Below are 24,367 nucleotides of genomic sequence, written 5' to 3'. Positions count from 1 at the left end.
TTTCTGATCTCATATGTTTGTTTAATTGTTTATTAGTGTGTACCAGTTGTACAAGAAAATTGATTTTGGGTGGTATATGGGTTTCAGTCATTCTGAAGTACAATCATCTCTGTATCTTCCTTTAAAATTGCCAAAATTGTGCTTTTACTCCAGCCGAACCCTGGGGTTTTGGGTAAAGTCATTCACCGTGATTATACCATCAGGGCCAATTCTGTTTGGAAAAAGGTATATCTGCAGCTAGTTCATTGACAGTTAAGAAAGACAATATGCAAACAACTCTCATTTCACATTAATTCTGCTGTTGCTCTTTTTCTCTTTTTTTTATTTTGTTTTGTTTTCTGAGACAGGGTCTGGCTCTGTCATCCAGGCTGGAGTAACTGGTGCAATCTTGGCTCACTGCAACCTTTGCCTCCTGGGCTCAAGCTATTCTCCCAATTAACTGATACAGACACATGCCACCACGCCCAGCTAATTTTTGTATTTTTAGTAAAGACAGGTTTCACCATATTTCCCAGGCTGGTCTTGAACTCCTGAGCTAAAGCCATCCACCCACCCTAGGGTTACAGGTGTGAGCCACCATGCCCAGCCCTCTTTTTCTTTTAACCCTTGACTGCCTGCTTCTCCTCCTCCTCCTTCTCCACTTCTGTTCCACTCATCATAGCTAAGTGTGAGTCAGAGTTACTAGGGGGGCTTATAAATACAGAGATTCCTGGGCTCCACCCCTAGAGTTTATGATTTCATAGGTCCGGGGTGTAGCCTGAGATTCTGCATTTCTAACATGTTCTCAGGTGCTGCTGCCGCTACTGCTGGTCTCAGTAGCACTGAAAGAATTGTTTTCCTATATCATTCTTTTCCTTCCTCTTCTCCTTCCCTTTCCCCTTTTCTTTCAGATCCATATTTCATATTTCTCGCAATACTTTTCTGCTTCCAGAGCAGTATAATACAATAATCTCACTATCTTGGCCAGCTAGATTTGTTTTCCTGGTATTCTTTCACCTCCACTTGACAAAAGTTAACTTACACTTCCTGTTCCATGTAGTTTAGCATCCTGCTGACGTGTGATGCAGAGATCTCCCCATCCACTTTCGCAATATACGTGTAGAGAAACTGGAAGGTGCTGAACGGGATCCGGGGCAACCCACCATTATGGTCACATGATAAGACCTCACACACTATCTTGAGAGTTTTGGTAATAGTCTATAAAAGTTAGATAAAATGAGGAGAAAGTTACTCTTCCAGGCAATATTCCTGAGATCCGTTTAGATACAAGAAAGAAAACAAAAATATTGCTCTTATAAAATGAAGTGGGAACAATTTAAGATTCTAGAAAGCTTGAAATTTTTACATTCAAATGTCACTAATTCATTCTAAAAAATATTAAATATTGGGTATCTTTATTTCTTTCTTTGTTGGAAGACTACTCAAGGAATTAAATTTATACATTTGTAAGTACTTTAAGATATTTGTTACTTTAGCCCGAATAACCTCACTAAAGGAGGGAAGTTGACTTGCATTCTATATAATTAGAATTATTTCTTCTTATTACCCTCCAATCTTATCTCTAAAGGGCTGAGATAGATGGTCTAGCCTATATAATCCAGAAAGATACTTGTGGCAACGACACAGTAGAGGAGAAGAAGGTAAGAGAAGGGTAATTTCCCCAGGAAAATGGAGTCCCAGGAAGATACTAGAAAAATGGTCTTTAACATCAAGATAAACCTTCCTCTAAAGCATCTGGGTCCATCTAAACAGAATCAGCTAGTGCTTTATTTCATATTACATAATACTAACCCTTTTATTGCTGGGGAAATATTGGTTGACAATGAGTGCCAGGAATTTTAATAGAAGGGTTACTGCAGAAGCAAACCCTCCTTACAATGAAACTTGAACATTAAAGGAGCATGCTCAGAACTCATCTCATGTCTTTAAATAAACCCACCCTTTGAATAAATGTTACAAGCAAAAGAGTTGTGAAATGAAGGTCAGCAACAGATCTTGGTGGTTTACTGAAACTGATGATGTACGGATCATCCTGACACACTCTTCCAGGGATCAGTAAAGATCAGTCCTGAGTGGTGACTTAGGGTGAGTGAAAAAGCAGCTGCTGTATCTTCCCACATGATTAGTAGAGGAGACTTGTCCTGCCTTAGCAGTTCATGTTTGCTGTTCTCCCCTCATCCTCTCCCAGAACAGAATGATTGCCTAGATGAGGCTTCCCTAACTGTGGTGTGTGTTACCCGGGAGCATAAGTCTATGTCAGGAGGTACTGAGGATGTGAATAAACTCGTCCTTGAGTGATAGTTTTACTTGATGGCAAGTAATTTAAACATAATTTGTAATAATTATTAATTTTAATTGAGTTAATATTTCAAATTTGTTTATTTACATGTAATAAGCATTGTTATTTTATAAAACAGAATCTTCAATAAACCACATGATGTCAAAAAAAATTGAGTTTGAGGCAGGCCACCTTCCTTTCCTCTCCTCTGCCCCTGGGGGTCCTCCCATGGAAATCGTTGTGAAACACTGCATCTTCTACTCACTTTCACTTAATTCAGAGCAGGTGGGAGGGCAGGCATGGGGCTAACTAGTATATATGAGGCTGTCTGGGAGGATGGTAAGTCATGCATGTGAGATGAGGTCAGCGGGAGAGTGGTTTGGGGTAGATTTGCAAGCACACTCTGAACTTTATAATTTCCACCCACAGCTCACCCTGTTTCTGTAAAAAACAAACAAATGAACAAAAACAACCCTCTGCATCCCTAATGCTTTGTTCTGTTGCCCTCTCCCATGTAGTGCTGGTATGGGCTGAATTGTTCCCCCTAAAGTTCATGCCGAAGCCTTAACCCCGGAACTGGAGAATGTGACTGTATTTGAATATATGACCTTTAGAAAGATAAGTTAAATTGAAGTCAGTAGGGTGTCTTTATAAGAAGAGGAGTTAGGACATAAAGAGAGAGCCACCAGACATGTAGGCACAGAGGGACACAGTTTGAGAAGCTGGCCATTTTTTTTTATTATACTTTAAGTCTTAGGGTACATGTGCACAATGTGCAGGTTAGTTACATATGTATACATGTGCCATGCTGGTGTGCTGCACCCATTAACTCGTCATTTAGCATTAGGTATATCTCCTAATGCTATCCCTCCCCCCTCCCCCCACCCCACAACAGTCCCCAGAGTGTGATGTTCCCCTTCCTGTGTCCATGTGTTCTCACTGTTCAATTCCCATCTATGAGTGAGAACATGCAGTGTTTGGTTTTTTGTCCTTGTGATAGTTTACTGAAAATGATGATTTCCAATTTCATCCATGTCCCTACAAAGGACATGAACTCATCATTTTTTATGGTTGCATAGTATTCCATGGTGTATATGTGCCACATTTTCTTAATCCAGTCTATCATTGTTGGACATTTGGGTTGGTTCCAAGTCTTTGCTATTGTGAAAAGTGCCACAATAAACATACGTGTGCATGTGTCTTTATAGCAGCATGATTTATAGTCCTTTGGGTATATACCCAGTAATGGGATGGCTGGGTCAAATGGTATTTCTAGTTCTAGATCCCTGACGAATCACCACACTGACTTCCACAATGGTTGAACTAGTTTACAGTCCCACCAACAGTGTAAAAGTGTTCCTATTTCTCCACATCCTCTCCAGCACCTGTTGTTTCCTGACTTTTTAATGATTAAGAAGCTGGCCATTTTTAAGCCAAGGAGAAACGCCTCAGAAGAAAGCAATCCTGCTGACAGCTTGTTCCCAGAACTTCTGTCCTCCAGAACTGAGAGACAACAAATTTCTGTTGTTCAAGCCACGAAGTCATGGCAACAAACTAACATAGGGGCTTTCAACCCTAAACATCATCTTTTATTGATTATTCAAACTACAAACCTTCAAATTCTACTGCCTCATAAGATTTTAAAGTATTTTTAAATATTTAATAAATGGACGAGTGTACAAATAACTCTTTGGACTGGAGCTATTTGGTAAACTGACATAAACCTAAAGTAAACAGATCTTCATTCTCTTGCACAATATTTTTTTGGGATCCGCTTCACAGACGTAATCTTTAAGCATCTTGCGAGCTTCATTTTCAAAGTTAGAGGTGAAAGCCTTGAAATGTAAATCGTTTGCTAACAAAATATGTCATTTCTTCCAGTGAACATGATTATTTTCTACATACGTGATCTCTTCCTTTTTTAATAATCAGTTCAGTGGAACAGGAGGTGGCATAGACCAGTCCAGAGGAAGGAGTGCTGAAGGGAGGAGGAATATAGGTCTGCATGCCATCGCATTCTGAATAATGTGTATTAGACGCAGAGAGCTCAAGATAGAGTAAATGTACCTATTACCTACCGGAGTAAACATTCCTGTTACTAGACTCTTCTACAAGGAACAAACTGGCTTTTCTGAATGGCATAGAGATCCTGTCTTGCTATTGAATTGGCAAAGGAAAGAGAAATTCTGGGGTTGCCTCTAAGGATATATGAATTAACTAGGACGCAAGGTCTCCACCAGATGGTGACCCCTGACTTAGTCTCAGCTACAATAAAATACCTTAGACTGGGTAATTTATAAACAACAGAAATTTATTGCTCACAGTTTTGGAGTCTGGGAAGTCCAAGACCAAGGGGCCAGCAGATTTGCTCTCTGGTGAGGGCCTGTTCCTCATGAATGTTGCCTTCTATGTGTCCTCACTTGGTGGAGGGGCAACTTTTATAAGGGCACTAATCCCATTCATAAGGGCTCCACCCTCATGACCTAATCAACTCCCAGAGGCCCTACTTTTAAGGCCATCACCTTGGAAGTTGAGATTTCAATATATGAATTTTGGGAGAACACAAACATTCACACCATACCACTGATTTAAGATCCCAGAAACAGTCCAGCTCCAGCATGATAGAAATGAATATAAGGATATTGATTACTGGTTTCATAGGACATCCTTTATTTACAGATTTAACCTCCAGGCTGACTTTATCTCTAGGGGTTCTTTGACATGGGGATGATGAGGAGCAAAGTCAGATATGTCAAGGCATCTTAGAATTGGAGGAGCTCACTGTTATTCAGAGGTAGGCCTGAGGGTGTCTCAGAGGAAGCAGAGAAGTCTCAGAGGAAGCAGAGAAGTGGGGATAGAATCACAGGATGTCAGAGGTAGATGAACCTCATGGAACATTGAATCCCACCTCCTTATTTTAGAAGGGAAGTAGAAAGATCCAATTCACCTCATGGTATCCCCTCTCCAGTTTGGGAGGCAGGTACATCAGAGGAAACCTAGCATCTACACAGTGGGCTAAGCAGAGGGAGGGTTGGAATCTGACTTTCCAAAATCACTCTTTGTTACTGTGAGGTATGGGGATAAGGGAAGGACTCAGACACACCACACACTGGTGAGGTGCTGTGAAGTACACCACCAGAGCCAGGGAGCAGATAGGACAGGCTGGCAGAGAATCAAGGAGGCCCTTGACAACATTGAGAACTGAAATGAGCCAGTGGGGGAGGTATCGTCAGCCTTTCACCAGTCTGGGAGAGACGAGACCAAAAACTTAAGCTGCAAGCAGCTAGTAATCAGACAGACAGGCATTACCATGGAGACCAGAGATGCCAGGGAAGACTGAGGGATGTGAGAAACCCTTCACTTGACTGCTCTGTGGTCCTAGAGTCCCCTCTCTCCGTCTACATTCAACTGCCATCTTGGAGAAGAGAGTGTGGTGAGGAAAAACCTGAGATACTGGGAAATTTACCTTTAGGCTGTTTCAGTTACTGCATCAGACTAAGATTTCAGGATTGGATTGAATTTATTTATTTTCTTATTTGACCCTTTGTGGGTGGGGTAGACAAAGAAGATCCGAATTAACTACAGATAACATTTTAAAGGTATATTTTCCCCCCAAAACATCTCCAAATGTGGTGTGAAAAAAATCTGTAACCCTATGAAAATTTAATAAAATATGTTCATTTTTTATCTTCCCATGTGTGATTTTCCCCAGTCCTTACTGACAACTCATAGGCCTCTGCTGCTTACTTTCCTTTCCTCCTCACAGGATAGTGATTCAGTAATAAATGCTATAAAGGACAATGTAGAAAAAAAGTGCCACAAATGTCCTCTTGTTTACTTCTCTCTAAAGAAATGATTATGATGAAGACTGTAGGGGAACCTATAGGAAAAGTTGGACTACAATATTTCCACTAAATTTTCTCAGAAACAAAACTGTCAAATATATATTCCAAGCATATTTGAGAAGAACAAGATTATGTTTAGATATGCTGAATGATTCAGACTACCTTTTCATACCATTTGGTTTTGGCAGAGGCAATTATTTTCTCAATAATTTTCAAACTTGTATGTATCTCAGGGATTCTTTTAAAAAACCATGTTTTTGATTCATTTTAAGTTATTTTAACAATGTTTAGCAATGTAAGTCCACATATAAGATACCCAAGCTTTAAATATCTACACATATAAACTGATTTCAGCATCTTTGGCTTCAAAACGGTAAAATTGCTTTTCCAATATCAAACAAGTCAAATTTGGAAAAGGCATAAATCTGTATGAACATCCTGCATCCATGGAGATGTCATGACTAAATTCAGAAATAGCCTCATCTCTCTTTTCTTTTGCTTTCTTATGTCTGAGTTTTGCATCCAATTCTGTTTATTACATAGTAGTTTTCTATAAGATTGTACCCCTTTTAAAAAGTGTCTATTGATATATATTCTAGGTGTCTGGAAGTCTTTTCCTACAGTTGGCTCTTGGTTGTTTCTGGGAATATGAATGGAGGGAGCGGATTGAAAATAAATCTGAGGGCAATATTCATAAATAGTCCAAGAGCTACACTGTAGTCAACTCTCCCCAGAGCCTGACCACAGTGTTTCCCTCTCTCCTCCTCCCAACCCCTGCTACTGCCTGATGAGCACAGAAATGACCTTGCTTTAGAGAGGAGAAGGACAAGATGAGAAGAGGCATGTTGATCATCAGCCCTGGAGAGTTGACTGCGTGTATAGATGCACTGCCCTTCCAGGCCCAGAGGGAGATTTCCACTTCAGGAACAAAAAACAGTCAAACTAACTTACAACTCCCAGAGCGCTGCAAGCAAGGGCTAAAAACTTCAGCCACTCAATCTCCTCCGTGAAGTGACCCACATTCATCACACTATTAAACAGATCTGTTGGGAGATTCACCACTTTCCACATCTGGGCCAGCTCCTCTGCACGGATGGTCAGTCTGCCAGCGACCTGCAGGGCAGGGGACAGACACAACACAGAGGATGTGGGAGAAGTTGAGACAAGGCCCTGAGAAACACCCGCCCCCAGGCCAGGTCCACACCTCCCAGCACATGGCAAGTGGCGGGAGGGGGTGTTAGGAAGGTAAGGATGGCTCTGTGTGGCAGTTATCTTTGCAAATCCTAGTGAAGAGCATGCTGAAATATAATTTATTAATTGTTAAACTTTAGGTGTCAGAATTATGCAAAAGATATACATTTATATTACATTTTAATTTCTGGTGGTGCTTTTATCTGCTATTGTATTCCTAAATTGTTTTATTCTTTATATGACAGATAGAAGAGCCTGAAAACAAAACCAAGGGGCTTACCTGAGACCAGTAATTAGTGGTAAAATTAGAACAAGACATAGGTCTCTTTCTTCTAGGTTGCACTGAGTTCTTAGCTCTAGACCTCAAGTGCATCCCTCACGCTTTCCCAGGAATGATAAAGGATATGTGGCTGACCCGGGGGGATTTGGTCTGGCTGCCTAATGTTGCTTGATCCCAGGTACTTTAGAGCTCTGTCATGTTCACTGCACAAGGTACTTGGTGGATAAAAGGAGGGAAGGTGATTGGTTGTTGGCCACCAATGCAACAAGAGCACAGATGCCCGATGAAGTGCTCCAACACCTTTCCTGACCCTCTGATTCTAGTGAAATGCTAAGCCTCTGGGACCAAGATGGTTAGCCAAGCCAGTCCTAAATCACCCCAAAACTCTCTATCCTGGACCATAAAGCAGGGTATGGTGGTGCTCAACCATATTTCCCGGGAATTGGCCAAACCACAAACTTTCTCAAGCTGGACCCTCCTCATACATTAATTCACCAGGCAGCTCCCAGGATGATGTGGCTGTGAAGAGGCTCACAGCCTCTCCCTAAAAGCTAAAAGCTGTGTCTTGACCTGGGATACCTGGGGAGCTAAAATATGCCCTTCCTCAAACTGTGATTGTCATCATATTATGGTCTTGATCAGTAAGGAGACACTGTCCAGTGACTGAGGACCTGCACTTTTCTGGAGAGATGAGATTAGCATTGCATTGAGCCCCTGTACATTCTGCCAGCTTCAAGGAAATCTGGGATGACCCCACCAATGACTCAGCCTACAGCCAATTTCAAAATTATTCCCATTTGCCAAGGAAAGATTTACTTTCAGTCCACGGTTTAGTGTATTTTAGGGTGGTGCTAAGTGGTCAGCTGACTGGCAGGAGAACAGAGGGCTTTCGTCTGTACCCACCCAGCCTCAACACTGTCCCTACATTCTCCTCAATGCTGCAGCAGGGCCCTTACCTGAGAATGTAGGACTTTTAACAGCTCAGGTGTTAGCTCTGCCCAGTTACACAAAGCAGCTTGCTCAGACTGCTCTCTCACCGGAGGCATCTCTCCATGGGACAGGGCCTCAAAATAACTACAAGAAAAAAAGTCAGAGAGTAGGAGGAGCATCCTATACACCAGTGGCCTCTGGCTGTCCTAGCAATCCTTCCCCCTTCTTCTGAGGGAAGGAGGTAGAGAAAGGAACCTTTGTTAAGTGGCTTCTATGTGTCATTGTGTTTAGTTCACTTACATATGGGAAAAGCCTGAATGTGTTACTCTCCACTTAGGGCATAGAGAATGTTTAGAGAGTAGAAAGCTTTGTTCTTCTCTAAGGATGAGGAAGAACCAAGAAAAGTTTGGGTATGCAATTCCGTGGAGCATATTGGGTTCAGGTTTCTTTTTCAGTCATCTCTGAGTGTTTTATACACGCAGATGTATATTACATATGTATATATAATCTTGGGAAGAGAAGTTGGAAGAGAACTAAAAAGTAATGTACGTAAGAAAGGGGAAGGCAGCACAGGAATGGTGGCTAGGGCCTGTAATCTGGTGACTCCAGAGGCTGAGGCTGGAGGACCACTTGAGCCCAGGAGTTTGAGGCTGCAGTGAACTATAATTGTGCCACTACACTCCAGACTGGGTGACAGAGTAAAACCCCCATCTCTGAAGAAACGAAAAAGGAGGGAAGGGGAAGAGATGGAAGTGTCCTGGGGTGAATCAGGAAAGATTTCTGGCCGGAGGTAGTGAGGCTTGGGGCTTCAAGAGGGAAGGGAGAGAGGCTTGGCAGGGCAGCCTGTGAGGCTCAGGAGAAAAGAGAAGCCAAAGAAGGTTTGAGACAATCTTAAGCTATATGGTGCCTGTGAAATAAAACTGTTTCTCCATCTTCCCTCAAAATTTTCGTGAAATCTGCCTGCTCCTCAATGTTTTGTGGAGTGGACTTTGTTTTGGGGCATTGTGGAACAAGTACTGAGTTCTGTTTCAGGATTGGCATAAGATGAAAAGAGGCTGCCTGCAGCAGGGAACGGACATGAGCCGCTGACATGTGGGTCACCAATGCAGCATGGCAGGGTCTGTCTCCATCAAAAGCCTGGTTATTGACGATCCATGAACCACAAATTTCTGTCTCTCCCTGCTTATTTCCCTCCATTACTTCCTCCAAATCCAGGTAGTATGAAAATAATATAGAGGAAATTTTGTAAAAGTCCATTTTAGGGTCAAGCCATACAATGATGGGCTAACGATTGCCTGTCTCTGAGCCACATAGCAAGGCAGAGTGAAAGCTAGATGGACTAAAGCAGTAATTGCCAGTCACCCCTTGGAGGTCATCAGCAGGAAGGGCAGAAGAAATGCATTAAGGCCACCTTTAACAACGTGCATGAGAAATCTCTGCACACAGATCAGTGTTGGGGTGGGTGGGGCATGGGTGCAATATGACAATAGGAGCAGGGTGTGGCCTCAGGCTTTATAACCAGACTTGGGTGGTATAAATGGGAGGGACAGAGATACACAGCACCTCATTCCACAGAAGTGCTGCCCAGGTAGAGTAACACTTAGCACCAACATCTCTGGACTTCTTGTGGAATTGGTTAGACAACCTGGAAGCAAAGCTGTACTCATGAATTTCGTTCTTTGGGTTATTGAGCTTCATTTGCAAGTGATCAGGTCCATGGTTATACACATATATTGCAAATTTGTGTTGTAACACATGCCTACCAGAGGAGAAATAAGTGCATGTCCTGCCGATGCCTGGTAAGAGGTTTCTTCGTTGACAACACATATGTAGGGAAATTCTTACTTGCAATGGATTAAAAACGTATTTTGTCTTGGAAATACTTTGCAGAGTTTTATTCTCTAAAATGCTACAGGTTTTAAGTAAGTCACATACAGCCATCTGAGAGGTGCTTTTCATGTCTGGATAGAATGGAGGGGGCTCTTAGGTCATGCCCTCCTTTTTCATTGTGGTTAAACTACAAACTAAGTTTTCATGGATGTCTAAAAAAATTATAGCACGTGATACAATATGAGAGCAAGCAGGCTACGATAGTGGAATGCCTCTTCCATAACTGTCAGGGACAATACTAAGCAATGTCATTTTGCTTACTATAAAACAGCAGCACAAGAACAATCAAATGGGTTTGAAACTAACGTATAAGATAAAGTCTGTCTATCTGACTATGCCAAAATAAATTAGTCTTATGAAGCTAAAGTTCAACCTTAGAGGCAATATATAAAATTTAGAATGGAGAACTAAACAGGGCTCATTATTAGGCAAAGCAACCCCCATTTATGTTTCTTTTTATGAGCACCATTGGCTTATTTTCCTTCCAATTGTAAAAGCTGCATCCTAATCTAGTCCAGGAGCACAGCACTGCCCCAGAGACTCCGAAAGGCCCCTCTTAGATGACATTTTGTGTCTTCTCAAAGGTGTCCACACTCTCCCCACCATCTGCACAGGACACCCACTCACAACCTCAGGCTGAGGACATCTTCCCTTCCCCAACTCACTGGCTTTCTCTCAACGGCCTCTCTCTCACTTTCCCACTGAAACCCTCCTAAGCAGGGAATCATCAAACAGTAAAAATGCCTGAAAATGGTCCGCGAGGTCTAGTTATCTTCCAACTCCTGTCTCAAGTCCTGGTTCCCCAGTTTCAAGCAGGCAAGTTTGTCTAAGAAGCAATTTCATAGCTGAGAGGCTTTCTGTGCAAAACTACTTCAATGCAGGCCCGCAGCGATTGTTGTGTAAGCTCCATCTACTGAGTCGCCTCTGGAGGTCTCTCCTGAAAGAAGGCACCCGTGTTTGAGGCACACTGTTTTCAGTCATGCCTGAGGACCCCATCACTCTGCTTGGCCTTTCCCCAGGATGCAATGTGTACTGTGAGTACATCTTTATGTTGGCAGAACAAATCAGTTCAGAGAAACACTAAAGAAAATAACAATAATTTCCTCCAAGACAAGATACAAAGGGTCTTTGGTTGGGTCCAAGTAAGAGTTTTAACAGCAGGGGAGGAAGTGCCTCCTTAAAGGGGTGAACTAGCTGGACTGGTCCCACCCCAGCCACCCAGGGCTGTCGCTTCCCTCCCCCGGTTGCACTGTTGCCATCTAGTGGTGAGACAGGAGAACGAAGAAAGGCAGATTAAGCTTCGGAGATTCCCAGCCCTTCTTTCCACGGAGAGTGGGAAAAGCAGTGCAGGGAGGAGGTGGGTGTGCATACGCTGGTGTTACCCGGTCATTTAACTCTTGCTGCTTGCCCCAGGACACGGCCTATTGACCTGGCGTCCTACTGCTCAATCTGGCTCGCTTAGGGGAGGCATCCCATCCTTGCCCAGCTAGATGTAGAAATTATGTGTGGATTTTAAAGCATCAAAGCAATGCAAGAGCTAAAACAAAGACGATGCCAGTTAGTCCTGACTTCCTAGCTGCAGCCATGACAACCTCCGCGGTTTTCCAGGACCCTCTCTCTCCGGCCGTCCTCCAAGGGGTGAAGGCGAGAAAGGAGCACGTACTCGGCTGCCCACTGGATGAGGTCCTGCGGCTGCACCCTAATGGCGGCTTTGGCAAACTCCTTAAGTATCTTCGGCAGCTCCGGCGGGATGCATGTTGGCTTATCTGTCTGAGCCATTGATTGGTTGGCCTATTCTCAGGAGAAAAAAATACATAAGATGAAAACTTCGATTCATACGAGGAGAGCAATCCTGGACAGGAGGTCACCCAGCCTCTGTTTGACACTCAATTTTGGGGACTCTGCAAGACAAATGCATTTTATTGTTACACAACGCCAAGGTTAGAAAGCCGTCTGCTAATCCCTACTTTTTGTTGTAAACAGTTATGTCCTTTACATAAAAATTACACAGCCCTTGTTCATTTAAAAAGTGGAGGTCAGCAAAAAATTCCCTAATGATATCGCCCCAAAATAATGATATCACCCCAAAAATCCAGAATTTTTCAGTATACATATGTTTGTAAAATAAAAAAATAAGATTATACAAAACAGCTTATTTACTCAAAAGCATGTCATGAACATCTTTCCATGTCGTCCAGCACTTATTAGTTGGGTAAGAACTGTAGCAAAATTTACTCTGAACCCTCTATGAATTGACATTAGGCCATTTCCACATAAAAATAGTCATTAAACAGCCATTTGATTAGCATCTCTCTTTATAGCTGCATGTTCTTTTCCACTCTAATTGTCAGGTGGAAAATTCGTACATTTTCTCTTAAAAAGTTCCAGGATAAATTGAAACAAAATATGAAAATCCATAAAGTGTATACAATTCCCTCCACATATAAACAACAGATCAAAAGATTTTTTTCTGCTTTTAGTAGAGAAAGGGACAGACTAGATATGCTAAAAAGCTGTCCCTCTTCAAAACACCTAGAGGCCAGACAAATCTCAGTACAAAGTTTTCACATTGCCTTGCTGAGCTTGCAATGAAGTGAGAGAAATCTTCCAGTGGCAAATGAGGTGAGTAAAGCAGAACCTGCAGTGCTGGGCAAATGAAGAAACTAGGGCTCACCTTGGCAAATATAGATGGCAGGAACTTGAAGCTTTGAGATAAATGGCCAGGCAGGGTGGGTAGAGACCAAGGATTGGGCTCACAAAAGGCAAATGTCTGGACTAAAGGACTCCCCTTCTGACCTAAACTTGAGACCGGCCCAGGGACTACACCCTCAGAGTGAAAAGGTGTGGCTGAAAATATCCACGTACAGGCAGGGGTAAGCAACAAAGAAACCTGTCTCCACTGCTGCGTCTAGTCAGGAGAGAAACAATCCCCCAGGAGTTTGTAGCCACAGACTAGTTCTAAGTTTTCAATTTATACCAACACCAGCATGGCTGGGAAATCCCAAGACAAGAAACTAAAGTGGGCTTAGGTTAGTGGGACTTCATGACCTTTTACTTTATTTATGTTCTTTTATTTGGAGGAAAAAGAGGATAAAATAATGATTAATTTTAGACTTTGCAAAGTATTACAAAAGTTATAACAGTAATATAACCACTAAATCTGTAGAGAGGAAAAAAGGAATTTTTTAAAAACACAAACAAGCAAACAAAACCCTTCATCAGTCAAAAAGAAGGCAAGAAAGGAGGGGTGAAAACATAGGAAAAGTAGACGAATAACATGGTAGAAAATAATGCATACATATCAGTAATCACAATAAAAATAAATGGGCTTAAATGTGCCAGTTAAAATACAGGTATAGGTACACCTGAAAAAACAAAGACACAGAAAGACTCAAGGTAAAAAGGGTATAAATAAGCAAAGAATAACCAATAAAAGTTAAGGTAGACATACTAATGCCAGACAAAAGATACTTTAATGCAAAATGCACTATTAGGAATAAAGAGTGATAAAAGCTTCAATTGTTTTTGATAAAATGATAAAAAGCTTCAATTGTTAAGACAATAACAACAATTCTCAATGAGTATGCCATAGACATCACCGTGGAGGAGTCTCACCATGCTAGGTGGAAAAGCAATATATTGTTTCTGGTGACATATATATGTTATAATATTATAATAAAGAGTAAGGAATGATAAATACAAATTCAGAATGGTCGTTACCTCTCGTGGAGGAGGGAGAGGAGGAAGAGGGAGGATGTCATTAGGGAGATACAACAAGGGTCTCAGTACTATTAGTAATGCTCTATGTTTTAAGCTGGATGGTTGCTGCCTAGATGCTTGTTTCATTATTTTTATACTTCTACTTACATCATGTATTTAATTTTGTCGGTATGAAATATTTCATCATTTAAAAAGTTACTCTTATAAATTGTTTCTGATGACTTTTCAACCCATTTTATCTATCAAAGAGCAGTGCCTTATTTGCTCATGTTGTCTGCACATATATATATTCTTTTACTGTGTTAAAAATACATACAATTTACCGTTTTAAATATACAGTTCAGTGGCATTAAGTAGATTCACATTGTTGTGCCACAATCACCACCAACCGTCTCCAGAACTTTTTCATCTTCACCAGCTGAAACTCTGTACCCATTAAGTACTAACTCCCTATTCTCGTTCCCCACAGCTCCTGGCAACCACCATTCTTCTATCTCCATGAATTTGACTATCATATAAAATCATATGGCATATAATATTTGTCCCTTTCTGTGTGGTTTATTTCACTTAGCACAATGTCTTCAGGTTCATTCATGTGGTAGCATGTGTCAGAATTTCCTTTTTCTTCGGATCCATAGTCAGATGTGTTATCCATTTTACCACTGGCCCCAACCAAGCTGAGAATTTCCTTGTTCTTAAGGCTGAATACTATTTTGTTAGATGTACCACAATTTTATCCATTCATAGGTCAATGGACAGTTGGATCATTTCCACATTTTAGCTATTGTGAATAATGCTGCTATGAACATAGGTATACAAATATGTGTTCAAGTCCTTACTTTAAATTGTGTTGGGTATATATACCCAGAAGTGGAATGGATGGATCATATGGTAATTGTATTTTAATTTTTTGAGGAACTGCCACACTGTTTTCCACAGCAGCTGCACTATTTTCTGTGTCCATGTATTTTGACAGGATCTTTTAGTTGTGCAATTGTTTGATTTCTCTCCTGGAGTCTCAGATAATCTCATGTAAATGAAAAGATGCCCCAATCCTAATTAAGGAAGCTTCCATGACAACAGTAACAATGTTAACCCTTGGTCAGTATAGAGCAAACTTAAGTAAAGCCTTTACTTCATCCCATTGCCGTTTCTAACAACTGGTCTGCAAGCTCTTTTCATTTTGGGGCAAGGAATCTCTTGTAAGTTTTCCATACCCATTGTCTTTCTCAGGGGTTGGTCCTTCTTTAACCTCTTGCAGTTTTTTTTTCTCTTCTCATCATTCTATTTTTCCCTTAAAAGTTATCAATTATGTCTATTAATTTATTGTAAGTGCCAGGTGCACTCATAACAGGACCAGTACTGTGCTAAGTACAGGACCATACATTTTTCTCAAGTAATCCTCAAAATATCCCTACGAGGCAGAATATATTAGCATTATTTCACAGATGATGAAACTAAAAAAGATAAAAGAACTTTTGCAATGACATATAATAAGTGACAGAGGCAGGATTTGAATACACATAGTCTGACATGGGAGGTGGCCTGCTAGACACGACAATTCTTTCCTTCTTGAGACTTTCTCCTCCTTTGATAGCATACGCCATTCTTGTGTGTCTATTTTCCTCAGCATTGCTCCTTTGCCTCCTTCCATAATTCCTCTTCCTCCTTCCTTGCTCTAAGCAAGAGTTAGCAATCTTCCCCCAACTCAGGTCTTCAGCATTCTTTCTGTTGCTCTTCTTGGAGAGCTCGCAGCCTCTTCACGGCTTTATCTACGACAAAACTGTGTGGATTATACTTGTTTTCCCATCCTTGACCTCTTGCCTTGTGCTTCTATTTCATACTTCCCATTGCCTCCAGGACACTTCACTAGAATCCATTGTCCATCTCCCAGCTAAATCCCTCTCCCAGGTTCTTCTCTGAACATGATACCACTAATCTCTCAGTCCTTTGGCCTCAAAGCCTGAGAGTCATCCATTTTCTTCAGTCTGTTGAATCTCACTAAATCCCACTATTTCCTTTGAAATGTGTCTTCAATTAATCCGTTTCTATTTCTACTTCTGTGTCTCTGGCTCAGCCCCTTATCACCTATTGTGCAGCCTCCTGACTAGTCTCCCTGTCTCAGGTCATTCTCTGGCCTGTCCTGTCCAGTGTGTCCAGATCTATCTTCCAAGTTGCTTTTTATAGTCAGAGAGCACTGCTCACAAAATGACAATCATATCCTGACTTTCAAGGTTTTCTATGATTTATACCTATAATTCTAAACTAAAAATTTTTTGCTACTCTTTACCAACACAAATTTCCTATACAGTCTGCTCTGGCCACTTTCCAAAAAAAAAAAAAATTATATATCCAAAGCTAAACACTGTCTTGCCCACTGTTAACAGTAATCTATCCTTCTTTTCTCTCTTCCCCTCAGTATTTTGCTAATTCTAGCCGGCTTACTTGAAGTGCCCTTCTTCTTTCATCTGCTTAAACCCTATACATCCCCAGGGTTTTTCATACTGTGCTATAGGCATTCCTAGAAAACTTGGATATCATCAAATATTGTTTGTAGTATGCATTTTACCACTTAATCCTCTTCTGCCTTTCATAGCTCTCTAAAGCTGAGCTCCCCACTAGAGGCCATGGCAGAATGGGCTACAGGTGTGCCATGAAAGATTGATGGTTGTAAACTCTTTATAGTAATACAAAATTCACAACCATTTACAAACTTACAACAGTTGAAATTATATTTGGATACTGTTTGACACAGTTGGCAAACTTCCAGATTTCACTACCTATTATTTCTGTGCCGAAGGTTTTAAGTATAACACCTGCTGCCAGAGACGCCTTTATAGGGCTTTTCCTTTCAACCATCTTGTTAAAACAATCCCTGTACGTCGGATTATTACTTTAATTGCAATGCATTTTTTTATCAATGACAATGATAATCTTTATGCGTATGTGTTGCAAATACTTAGCTCTACTTTTGATTTAATTTTCTCTTATTTTTCACATTATTTTCTCCTAACAAAGAAGTTATATGATTTGTTTTCTTCATCATCATCACCATCACCATCATCATCATCATTTGTCCCTAAGAAAACAATAGATTTTGTTCACTTTTTTTCCCATTGTGACTTGATTTGTTTGTGACTTATTTATTCTTGGCTTTTGATGTTAAACAAATATCCAACATCTGATACTTAATGGACTTTTATAATGACTTATTGTTTGTTTACAAAAATAATAAACATTTGCCTCTAAAAAATAATAATAGAAAATAATTTAATTTATTTAGTAAAGGAGACTCTAGGTCTTCAGTAAAGTCTTATAAAAATATTTTTTGGCTGGGTGCAGTGGCTCACGCCAGTAAACCCAACACTTTGGGAGGCTGAGGCAGGCAGATCACTGGAGCTCAGGAGTTCAAGACCAGCCTGGGCAACATGGTGAAACCCTGTCTCTACTAAAAATACAAAAATTAGCCAGGCATGGTGGCACATGCCTATAGTCCCAGCTACTCAGGAGGCTGAGTTGGGAGGATGAGGTTGCAATGAGCCAAGATCACACCACTGTACTCTAGCCTGGGTGACAGAGCAAGACCTTGTCTCAAAAAAAAAAAAAAAAAGAAAAAAAAATCAAAATGTTTAAATTATACTTGAAATAAATAATACTTATATTTTGTGAAAATCTAGAATTGTAATTATTAAATTAAATAATGTTTCCAAAATTCCCCCTTTACTTACCAAATGCTTAAGTTTTCAAAAATTTTATGTGATTTATTTAAAAATATTCTTAAGGACTGCCATATTTTCTTTGAAAACTGATTTGTTGTAGTCAAAAAGGCCTATAGTCTCCTTAAGTACTTTATATATATTATTTATTTCCCATCATAAAAGGTAATTTAAAATTAAATATTAATAATTTTTATTAATATTATTACAAAAAAGGTTTCCAAAGTCCTCAGGGGCATACAAAAGTTCCTGAAATCGCCACACAGTGGCAGAGGCAAGGCAGCTGTTGTGGGGAGCAGGGGTCCCTGATGGAGACTGTGTGTGCTGTTGCACTGGAGGTGGTGTTGGATGGGGGTGGGGTGCTGGCTGGTGCAAGTCCAGGTGACTTCTCTGTGCCCTGCAAGCAGGAGTGGTTGCTTAGGGTGGAGGAGGATCTGCTGTTCTCTGCACAGTGTTAGCACAAGGGCAGGTGTTGGCAGGGGTGGTGCTTGCTAGTTCTGTACCCACCCTCTGTCTGCAGTGGCAGTCAGTGGGGGTCAACAGGGGTGGACTACACTCTTGTGTGCTGGCGGGGCAAGTAAAACAAAACCTGCCTGTGCAGACATGGGCCAACAAAGTGATGGGGGTAGTTGCTGTGGGCTCAAGGAAGCTGTAGTATGGGGAGGGAAAGTACTGGCTGCAGCATGCAGCCATAGGGGCCACCTTGCTGGAACTCTCCACTGATCAGGCATGGTCCACCAGTGCAGAAGCTATGGTGTGGACCCCCGAGGCACCTGAGACTGCCCTGTAAGCAGGCATGGCCAGGCTTGGGCCTGGAAGAGGCCAGCAGACCAAGGGGTGCTCAGATCAGACCAGCCCCATCTGAACAAGACCGCCCTGCAGAGATCAGGTCCAACAGTTCCCCTACAGCTAAAGTCTCTTATTGGAGCAAGTTGAGCCTAGTGGAATGGCCATCGCTGGCCATGCTGTACTACAAACACTCCCACACCAAACTCTCTAGGCTCCACATCAGCTGGCCTGCTGCCCTACTTCTCTAAGCAGCTCTCCCTGCCACCTCAAGTTTCTGTGGTGACTGAGGGGTCCCCTCTTTCCAGAGTTCCAGTGGCCCGTGGTGAGAGCAGGTTGCTCCTTGCCAGTTCAACTCACTCGTTCCCCCAGAGCTGTTGTGGTTCAAAAATGAGCTTCAGTGTATGCTGGCCCTTATGCGGTTCCCAGCTTTCTCCCCCTTCAGCCAAGCTTCTGTGCCTTCCCTCAGTCCACTGTCTGTGCCTTCCCTCTGAAGACATGTTAAAAGCACTCCAGTCATCTCAGTTCCTCTGTGGGAGCTGTTCCGCTTGTCTGCGTCTAGTTGGCCATCTTGCCCTCCAATAAAATTTCTCATGTTTTTACATAACTCTGAAAAACGTTTAATGGATCTTCATTTCTTTTCTTATAAAAATTATGCCCTGTCTGACTTTCAAGATCTCCACAATTTGTCTTATTCATATTAACTTTGCTTCTTCAACTGTGTTTCACGGAAGCCTGGATCTTTTTCTATCCTGAGACAAACCCACGGCCAAGTCAACACAGCATTTGGATGCCAACAGCAATATTGCTAAGAGCAGTCCTACTTGACCTTGTCCTTTTTTTGAGTAGTAGTTTTTGGCTTTATTAGCAAATTTCCCAAACTTGCTTATATATCATGCTAGTATTACCTCTTGAAAGCATGAGTTCTACATGTTTATTATTTAACAAATGAATAGGTACCTCTTTTGGTTTATCTAAGCCATGCTCATATTTCAAAGATTTCCCCCGTGTTCATTCACATCATCATCCACAATTCTAGGGACACATGGCTCATTTACAGACTGGCATGTAAACTATGTCCCGTAAAGTTGTGCAACATGGTTTCCTGATTTGGGGACCTGAAGTACACACTTGGCTCACCTTGCCCTGTCTTATATAAGAGTATGAAAGTCTTTATTAAGAGTAAGTGTCATAATACCCCACACCATTTTCATCTTTAACTCGTCCTTCCTACTTTTTTTTTTTTTTTAGATGGAGTCTCGCTCTGTCGCCCAGGCTGGAATTGCAGTGGCATGAGCTTGGCTCACTGCAACTTCCACCTCTTGGGTTCAAGCAATTCTCCTGCCTCAACCTCCTGAATAGCTGGGACTACAGGTGCATGCTGCCATACCTGGCTAATTTTTGTATTTTTAGTAGAGACGGGTTTTCACCATGTTGGTCAGGCTGGTTGTCCTTCCTACTTCTGATTTCATTATAGCATTCCTGTGAGTCAGAGATTTAAAACATACAAGCAAGGGCTCTGAGGGGTGAATGCACTATAGTTTCCAATATAAGATTAGGGCTGTGTTTCTCTTCAGTTTCCATTACCATTCCTGATGATATTCAACATTGCACTGGCCTTTCCCAAAGCAAAACATAGGGCTGCTATCCTTCGTAGCTAATTGTGGCATAACATCTAGAGGGCAGATGAAGCTGTAGTGGGGAAGCACTCTTGACTGTGAGGCAGGAGTCCAGGATTTTGGCCCTGGGTCTATTTATGACTAATTATGTGATCCTTAGGAAATCATTAATCTAACAAAATTTATGTGTTTTATTGGAATTGTGCCGAATACTGGGATACCTGAATAAATAAGTCACACACTCTGCTTCATGGAGCTCACAGTCTAGTGGAAGAGAGTGACAGGAAAATCAGTGACTCAAATAAGGTATAATAAGTGTCAAGAAGCCTGCACTAGATATAGAAGAACAGAAGAAAAACAGAAGGAAAACTCTTGCATGAGGCATCTAACATCTGCAGGTATTAGAAGGAGGTCAGAAAATACTTTCCAAAGAGTGGTGATATCTGAACTGAGACTTGGAAAAACCTGGTTTGTTCATTGCTGTATTGCAAGCCCTCAGAAGAGAGCTGGGTACAGGGCAGGTATTCAGTAAGCATATGTGCACTTATGAGAGTAAGGAGAGAATTTCATGTAGCTAGAAGGACTTAGGCAAAGATGTTGGGTTGTCAGAAACATGATGAGTTCAGGGAACTGTAATTATGGAGCTCTAAAGTGGACAAAGCAGGAGTGGTTGGGCCTAAGGCTGGAAATATAGCTTAAGGCTTGGGCTTTTGAACTTTTTGTTGAAGGCAATGGGGAGCCACTAGAAAATTTAAGCACAAGAGTCACACAATCAGTGTTAGCTTGAGATCCAGTTATCAATGTTTGCCCAAGCTCCAAATTCACCTTGTATTGCCTCCTCCACAAAAATTGAACTAGGTCCTTTAACATGTTTTCCCTTGCCAGCTGTCATAAGGATAAGCTTTGTTAGGACAGGGCACTGGAAGGACTGGAGGAGGAAGAGATTTCTCTTAGGAATTTAGGTATGCTCATCTTGCTAGGCTCCAGGAACTTGCAGTTTCTCCTATGCTGGGATCCTGTAGCACACAGCTTTTCCAGCATCTGGTTCATGCAGTGGGTGATCTTTTGAGTGCCCAACTGCTGGAGTACACAGTGGCCATCAGTGCTCCATGGCTGGCAGTGTCCCCTGTCACCTCTCTTGGGAAGCTCTATAGTAGAGTGCTGTCAGTGAGTTACCTTTTAGTGAATGGCTTCTCTGGTGTTTCAGAGAGTAAATTTTGCCTGCCTGGCACCTCAGCAATTTCTTTGCTCTCCAGTCAGCTGTGGCCATCCCCTCTGCACCAAGCTCTGGGAAAGGTTTCTTCCTTGGGTGATCTATCTCAGGAGTAGTTGTTGCCCCTTATATCTGTGATTCCTGTATATTTTAGATCTCTCCTGACATATTAGCCAATCCTTCATTACTCCAATCCCATCATTAACAATTCTTTATATTGAACTTCTCTTGTTAAAATTATTATATGCTCAAAAAATTACTATATTTTTTTTTCTCTTTGTTGGACTCTGAAACACATTGACTGACAGCTGTGTGGGTGAGCCGAAGAGAGGGTGGTGAAGCTTCAGGCAGGGAGCCAGGTTAGGAGAATACGGCAGCACTTTTGACAAGTCTCAGGAGCTTCACTGCCTTGAAGTTGCAATAGGGAGGGATGTAAGAGACAGGTATTTAGGAGATAGGATCTACAGGATTTGGTAACTACTGAAGGAGGAGGAAGAGGAAGAAGAGAAGGTGGAGAAGGAGGAAGAGATGAAGGACAGAAAAGTCTAGAGTGACTATCAGTTTTCAAGCTTGGATGACTGGGTGCACAGTGGTGGTACCCTTGCAGAAATAGAAAACACTAAAGGAGGTTCAGGTCAAATTATCCCCCCATGTTCCCATTTACTTTCAGGAGTTCCATGCGCTTTTGAATCACAAAGAGTTGAAATCATAGACTCTCCGAGTTGAAGAGGCACCAAAGCCCAGCTTTTCTGCCTTTGGGCAATAAGCGTCATTTGTTCACATCAAAGAAGTGGGAGAAAGGTCCATTCTATCTTAACATTCCTCAATTCTAACATTTTGTAAAGTTCTTTTCCATTTTTAAATCTCTTGATATTGTAGGCCTTCTTCAATTATACATTCCAGAGCTTATCCATAACCCCAACTCTTTCAATTCAATGCATTTCCTCTTAAGTGAAACCTACATGCCTCTCAATGTGAAATGGCAGCCCAACATATACCTGCCAAGTGCTGACGAATGTAGGTCTTAAAATAGACTATAGTCTTGTTTCAGGGATCTCTCACTTGGTTTTATTGGTATGGGCTAAACGGGGCTTCCGTTTCATAAATGAAAGTCTCCATTACATGAATGAAAGGCTCCAGGGCAGAATCTCAGAGGGTTTCTATGAGTAGCACTTGGAACCAAGCACAGGCAACTGCACATCCCTGTTTGGGTTTGGAGTTGGAGATGGTGGGTTTGGGATGTGGTTACTCTTGTTTGGAACGCATTCTCCTCCTCTTAACAAGTTAATTCTTCCTTTGGAGGTCTGCTCAGCCTTCCCTGATTACCCTGTCAGTTCCATTGTACATACCCTTTCAGAGCAACACTTACCTATCGTTGGTATGATTCTTTGAGTAACATGTGCCTCCCCCAGCAAACTCCACGGCAGGACTGGTCAGTTTTTGCTCACCACACCATCCCAATGCCTAGCCCAGTGCCTGGAACTTAGTGTTCAATAGATACTAGTAAAAATGAACGCGTGATAGCAGTCTATGTAGTGCTAGCTATAAAATGAACGCGAGATAGGAGCCTATGAAGTGCTAGCCATAAAATGAACGCGTGATAGCAGTCTATGAAGTGCTAGGTATAAAATAATGCGTGATAGGAGTCTATGAAGTGCTAGGTATAAAATAATGCGTGATAGGAGTCTATGAAGTGCTAGGTATGCCCATTGGTCCACATGACAATTCCCCAAAGGTATTTTTATATCCCTGTTCTGATGAAAAAGCAGAGGTGTGGCTCCTCCGTGGAGGGCTCTGATTCCAGACTCTTGAGTCTCCCAACCACTGTCCTCCGGGTAAGAAACCGTATAATAGTATTCTGGGTACAAAATACGCACACAAATTGGCCAGAAAGCCTTAATCCCCCACAGTCACATTCTCTTGAAGATCTCCTTGCCTCCCCTTGCCCTGTGAACAAGGAGAGGCTCAGAATCCAGGGGGCGTCCGGCAGGGCTCCTCCCTCAGACCAGCGCAGCCCTCGGGGCGCTCAGAGCCCTGCCCTCCCTCCACTTCCCCTCGGGGTGGCTACCTCAGGCTCGCTCCCAAACCGGCTGTCTGGCTTCAGGCGACACCTGGCGCCTGGCCTCAGGCGAGAGGTGTGGGGAGAGATCCAGTGCTTCCCACCCTTCTTCTCAAGAAGGAGAGCAGTAGAACGTAGGTGGCTGGCGGGGGCCGGGGGGAGAGGCGGGGACAGCAGCGGCCAGGGGTGACAGCAGCGGCGGGGCACGACCGCCGTTAGCGTTAGACGTTAGCGCTCCGCGTTCGCCTGGCAAACCCTGCGCGGGTTCAGCTGCCAGGTCACCCGGGGTAGCGCCAGGCCCGACGTCACAGAGCCGCCCCGCCTCTCCTGAAGCGGCGGGTTCCCAGGGTCCTGCTAGGGCGCTGCTGGGGGAAGCTGAAAGCTGTTTGGGGCTTTGCTGGTGGTGGAAGGACCAGACGGCCTGGAGGGTTAAGGATAGGTCTGGGGGCGTTAGGAAACCCGGGCTGGGGGCGCTGGGGGTGGGGCGGAATGTGTAGCCATTGACCGTGCGCTTTTGTAGGTGAGAGGGCAGAAGTGGAGCTTGATCTTTGGGCTTGTGGAAAGTGGACAGATGAGAAGTCCTCAGGAATCATAGTAATAACACTTCTTACAATGCGTTTTTTGGTGCCAGGAATTGTTCTAAGTGCATTACACACATGAACTCATTTCATCCTTACTGTCACCCCATGAGGCAAGTACTGTTGTTATCCCCGTTTTTATAGATGAGGGAACTGAGCAGAGAGGTTAAACTTGTCCAAGATGTCAGCAAGTGACAGAGTCAGGATTTGAACCTGGGTTGTGTGGTCCCAGATCCCTCACTCTTGACCTTATAATGCTAAG

General features: G+C 42.4%; 1 protein-coding gene across 4 annotated transcripts; it reads right to left on the bottom strand.

The window, feature by feature from the left end:
- Nucleotides 1-23,834, bottom strand: ROPN1 (rhophilin associated tail protein 1). 4 transcript variants are annotated; one of them, XM_054551380.2, is made up of 6 exons: nucleotides 23,537-23,834; nucleotides 12,078-12,205; nucleotides 8,551-8,668; nucleotides 7,075-7,236; nucleotides 1,022-1,197; nucleotides 1-211 (listed from the first exon to the last, which is right to left on the bottom strand). In XM_054551380.2, the coding sequence occupies exons 2-6, from the start codon at nucleotides 12,191-12,193 to the stop codon at nucleotides 145-147; spliced, it is 639 nt and encodes a 212-aa protein (XP_054407355.1). In that variant the 5' UTR covers nucleotides 12,194-12,205; nucleotides 23,537-23,834; the 3' UTR covers nucleotides 1-144. The 4 variants fall into 4 exon arrangements, with proteins under 4 accessions (XP_054407355.1, XP_002813250.1, XP_063578525.1 ...); XM_002813204.6 differs by having other exon boundaries at nucleotides 12,078-12,315; nucleotides 23,537-23,797; XM_063722455.1 differs by lacking the exon at nucleotides 23,537-23,834 and adding an exon at nucleotides 23,346-23,410 and having other exon boundaries at nucleotides 12,078-12,315.
- Nucleotides 23,835-24,367: the final 533 nt, after the last annotated feature.

The sequence above is a fragment of the Pongo abelii genome, chromosome 2 (assembly GCF_028885655.2).
Source record: "Pongo abelii isolate AG06213 chromosome 2, NHGRI_mPonAbe1-v2.0_pri, whole genome shotgun sequence".
Classification (NCBI taxonomy): domain Eukaryota; kingdom Metazoa; phylum Chordata; class Mammalia; order Primates; family Hominidae; genus Pongo; species Pongo abelii.
The sequence above is the reverse complement of the archived record's forward strand: the minus strand, read 5'-3'. Positions and strand labels throughout refer to the sequence as shown.